General features: G+C 41.1%; 1 protein-coding gene across 1 annotated transcript; it reads left to right on the top strand.

Moving 5' to 3' along the window:
- The first annotated feature begins 311 nt into the window (after window positions 1-311).
- On the top strand, window positions 312-3,990 carry LOC131688379 (pupal cuticle protein Edg-78E-like). Its single transcript, XM_058972585.1, has 2 exons — window positions 312-426; window positions 2,895-3,990. The coding sequence occupies exons 1-2, from the start codon at window positions 312-314 to the stop codon at window positions 3,323-3,325; spliced, it is 546 nt and encodes a 181-aa protein (XP_058828568.1). The 3' UTR covers window positions 3,326-3,990.
- The last annotated feature ends 487 nt before the right edge of the window (window positions 3,991-4,477 follow it).

The following is a 4,477-nucleotide window of genomic DNA, read 5'->3' as shown; positions in this document are numbered from 1 at the left end:
TTTTCATTTTGTTCCAATCTGCAACATTCTTTGAAAATATTGTTGGAATGTTATTGATGAAAAGCTGAAAATGTGTGTTGCCATTGGTTGGAGAGACGCATAGTCGTTTTGGTTAGACTAGTATTAGTAGCAGAAAGGATTAGAACGAAACGATCACGAAAACGAGCGAGCGAGCGTACTGACGCGGTTATGCAACGGTCGGTCGGTTTTTCTCATCATTCGTTTGACCGTCGTTGTGCTACCAGTCAAGCAGTAGCAGAGCACAATTTTACGTACCATGGTCCGCACCAGACAGCCCGCAAGTCCACCGGATGGATGCTCCCCGAAAGCAGTTAGCAACGAACGTCAATCGCGGAAGTGCCCACGCTACCGACCAGAAAATGTCGCCCTGTGAGAAATTTGCCGCATCTGCAAGCTACCCGTCTGGTTCGTAAAATTGGCCAGGACTTCAAAATCGATCTAGGCTTCCAGAGTTCAGCCGTAAGGGCCCACAAGAAGAGGACAAAGCCTACCGGACCGGTTTATTCGAGGATACCAGATAGTGCACCATCCACGCCAAGCTGGCAACCATCAAACGCCGAAATACATCAAACTGGCTCGCCGAATCCGCGATGAGTGGACCTATTGTATTTCTCTCAATAAAACAAACCAATGATCGTGCTGCGTTTCCTGTCAGCTTCAATATTTCGGCGGTGAGATATTTCATTGCGGCAGCAAACTAGACGGATGCTCCTGCGTAGTAGCCTTTTCTCAGCAGGCGGTGGTTTCGGCCGACCGGAAATTGGAGACAGGCACGAAACGAGCGGGATTTTGGTTTTCCCTCAATCTTTCCTCCTTTACCGCATTCAGACATAGCGAGCGTATGTGTGGTGCAAACAAGCATGAAAGTAACTCACGAATGATGCCGCACTCGCATACGACCCCAGGTTTTGTACTTGGTTCAGATTGCATTCGTAGCCGAATGGACTGGCCATCGAATGAAATCAGTTTACTGCCATCGTCAAAGAGTAGGAGCTTCGAACAAACACTGGTAAAGATTTGAGGCTCGGTGCATGTGATTAGCGGGAACTAATCAGGAATGAGCTTCAGTCCGATGATTCAAAATCGTTTTTTTCCGTGTGTGCATGCTAATTTCGACCCGTCGACGACGTCGAAAGTAAAAATAATAGTTGGTGAAGGAAAAGATGTTCAAATTTAATTCTTGGTTGATGGATTAATGATTAGAGCTAATTACTTTTACAAAAACAATGTACTTTGGGTGGGAGATTTTTGTTCCAATTGGTCGGTGTTAAGTCACGGAGCTGTACAAACTAATTATTATAGTCAGTCTACGGAGTTGCCTAAATCCTAATAATTACCTTCTCTCCCGATGTTCAAATGTAGTCTCCTGCCATCCAACAAGAGTTAAATCACATTTCTTTCTGTTGAAGATTTGCGGCTCGGTGCATGAAATTGGCGGGAGCCAATCCCGAAAGAGCTTCAGTCGGGTGTTTTAAAATAAGTTTTTTCGTTTGTATGCATCTTTCCACCAATTGAAAATAGAAATAATAGTTGACGAAGGAAAAGATTTTCAAATTTAATTCTTGTGAGTGGTTTGCTAGCGTTGATAAGGGTTAATTTGTTTGTCAAAGAAAATAATCTTCGGATGGGAGATTTTTGTTCCAATTGCTCCTGGTTACCAGCACGAAGCAGCACAAATTAATCTACGGAAATGAATCCTAATAATCACCTTCTCTCCTAGTGTTTACATATAGTCTTTGGACATCTAACAAGATTGCTGGACTTGCTGAAATCGTCCATAATCACAATTCTTTCTGTTGAAAATTTGTGGCTCGGTGTATGAAATTAGCGGGAGCCAATCCCCAACGAGCTTCGGTCAGATGATTTAAAATCGGTTTTTTTCGCATGCGCGTTTTTTTAATCGAGGGGGAATCTTCAAAAGAGATCAGTGGCCAGACCTATCAAATCATTCTGTTAAGTATAATGGAAGTTATTAATATTCAAAAACTGACGCGGCTGTCACAGCCGATATTTTGAAACGGAACCTCTATATTGAAAGCTTAAATGTATTTTATATTAAAAACGTTATATTGAAGAGTAGTGGCTCTAAAAAATTTCCTACTTATTGTTTTATATATCGATAGACTGAATTTATGTAGCTTTTATAATTTCAACAAAATTGTTTAAAATGACATAATCAACAACTTTACTGAAGGCTTCACCTATTTTCGAAGAGTTAATTCTGTTTTACGTTAGAAAACTTCTTCGAAGTTGTTACACCTTCAAAGGTGATGATTTCGAAACTATGTGGTCTTGACCGTTGAAAAAGTTTCCGAGCATATATCCCACTTTAAAAGATCGCATTCTTTAACTTTATTGACATATTATACAAGAAAAAATTCTATAGAAGTTTGAAAACTGTTCCATATTGATTCTCCTAGTTTGTAGACTGGAATGGCATCTGTTAGACTACTTATGTTTCTCAATTTTCAATAATTTATCAAACTTATATTCAATTTGAGCATTTTCAAGAAAATCTACGATTTTCATCAACCCCCTTAAACCAAATTTCTGGCCGCGCCGCTGATTCCACTATAATATAATAGTGGAATTAAACAGATCTCAAGATCTTAAGAGGGTTATAAAGGTGCTGCTTTTCTGATGTTGACATAGAAAAGTGCTCGCAATCAGGTGAACGCTGTGGTAAAGCTCAAGTTCAAGCCGAGTTAATGTGGGAACAGAGCCTTATTGGAAATCGACCTACATCCGCTCGGGGCTCTGGCATTTTTTGCACATTGCTAAAGTACTTGCCGTGTTAGCAAGGGATTCTTGGATTATTGTGTTTCTTACCTGGTTGGTTTTGTGTGGTAGATAAAAAGCACTGATTTTTTTAGAAAGTACAGAAAACCAATCGAGATTCTACTTTGCGCTTATCGAAATAACACAAACTACAACCCATCTTCTCTCCCTTTCCCAGCTCGTCTCCCTGTCCGCTCTGGTAGTGCTGGCCGCGGCAGCACCAGCCGCCGACGATGCCAGTGCGACCATCCTTACGCAGGAGAACTCAATCGAACCGGATGGTAAGTTCGCGTGGAAATTCTCCACCAGCAATGGCATTCAGGCGGAGGAAAGTGGCCAAGGAGGTCAATCGGTGCAGGGGTCCGCCTCCTGGGTTGGTGATGACGGTGTTCCCATTGTGCTAACCTACACCGCCGACGAGAACGGTTACCATCCGCAGGGAGTGCACCTGCCGACGCCGCCACCGATTCCGGACTACATTCTGCGGGCGCTGAAATACATCGAAGCTCACTCGCAAAATAATTAGGCGGGGACTGGTTGCGTGAAAGGCACCAGATGTATGAAAATATTGCGACATTTCGAAAAATACTCCATCCAATGAACGTACCTTATCGGGGAAGCTACCAAGGATACCACAGTCATCACATTTTAATAAGTAATGTATATTAATGATATATAGCAATAAAACAGTAAAACGTGACAATAAAAACTCTAAAAGTGGTTGTTTGTTATTGTTTTGATCGACCGGAAGGGTTCATTAGCATGCTCGTTTTCATAAATTAGTTAGATATTTGGCCATTGCAGCATTTTAACAAAACAAATCTTTTGATGGCAGGTCAGTTTTCGTTTTCATTGACGAGTTTCCATTTCCTGCCCTTACGTCCTCGATTTACACGGTCAGCCTAAAACCTTTTCAAATCTCATTTGCGATGTAGGAAACTACTTTCGACGTTCCGTTGACGTACCTGTGGTGGCTTCGAACGTGTCAAACGCATCGTGTAAATAGCAGTAAATAACTTTGGTAACTCGTTGGACGAAATAAAGTGTGTGAATATTGATTTGAATTTAAATGTGAGTTCGGTTTCACATAAAATAGACATCATGCAGTGTTATTAGGTGGAATGAGAAAATTATTCAAGTTATGTTAATTATTTCATCTGCGGTGGCGTCGTGTTCATGTTTACGATAATCGTTATAAAATTGATAGAATAATGAAATAGATTATAGTTGACACAATTAATTTTAAAAAAAATTAATAACTCCAACATCGGGGTTACAGCAGCATAAGAGACGAGGTTAGAGGGTGGACAACGGTGTCAGAGAAAAGAAGAATATCAATCTTGCAAACTTTTGGGAAACGGAAAATGAACGAAAGCCTTGGATTGCCAAGACAGCTCGCAATATGACATACGGTGATCCTCCTCAGCCCCGTAAGAAATCCTCCAAAACAGGTCAGATTTTCGGGTCGTTCTCGGCTTTAATTTAAATGCAGTTCCAGTGGTGAAGATGAAGCCAATCACGCAGTTGCGCTCTGGTGTAAGTCGGCACCAATAAGGCAGTACAGGATGTTTCGAAAGACGAGAAAAAGGAAAAATAGAGAAGCTAAATCTGGATATTATGTATATGACAGAAAATCATTCTATTCTACCCAATTGTCGAGGTGGAACAAGATCATTTT

Source organism: Topomyia yanbarensis, chromosome 3, assembly GCF_030247195.1.
Source record: "Topomyia yanbarensis strain Yona2022 chromosome 3, ASM3024719v1, whole genome shotgun sequence".
Taxonomy (NCBI): domain Eukaryota; kingdom Metazoa; phylum Arthropoda; class Insecta; order Diptera; family Culicidae; genus Topomyia; species Topomyia yanbarensis.
The sequence above is the reverse complement of the archived record's forward strand: the minus strand, read 5'-3'. Positions and strand labels throughout refer to the sequence as shown.

Bases quoted from the DNA above. Each gene is read 5' to 3' on its own strand.
- LOC131688379 (XM_058972585.1), top strand. From the start codon at position 312: ATGGATGCTCCCCGAAAGCAGTTAGCAACGAACGTCAATCGCGGAAGT. The intron at 427-2,894 runs GTTCGTAAAATT...TGATTTTTTTAG, and splicing joins ATCTGCAAGCTACCCGTCTG to AAAGTACAGAAAACCAATCG.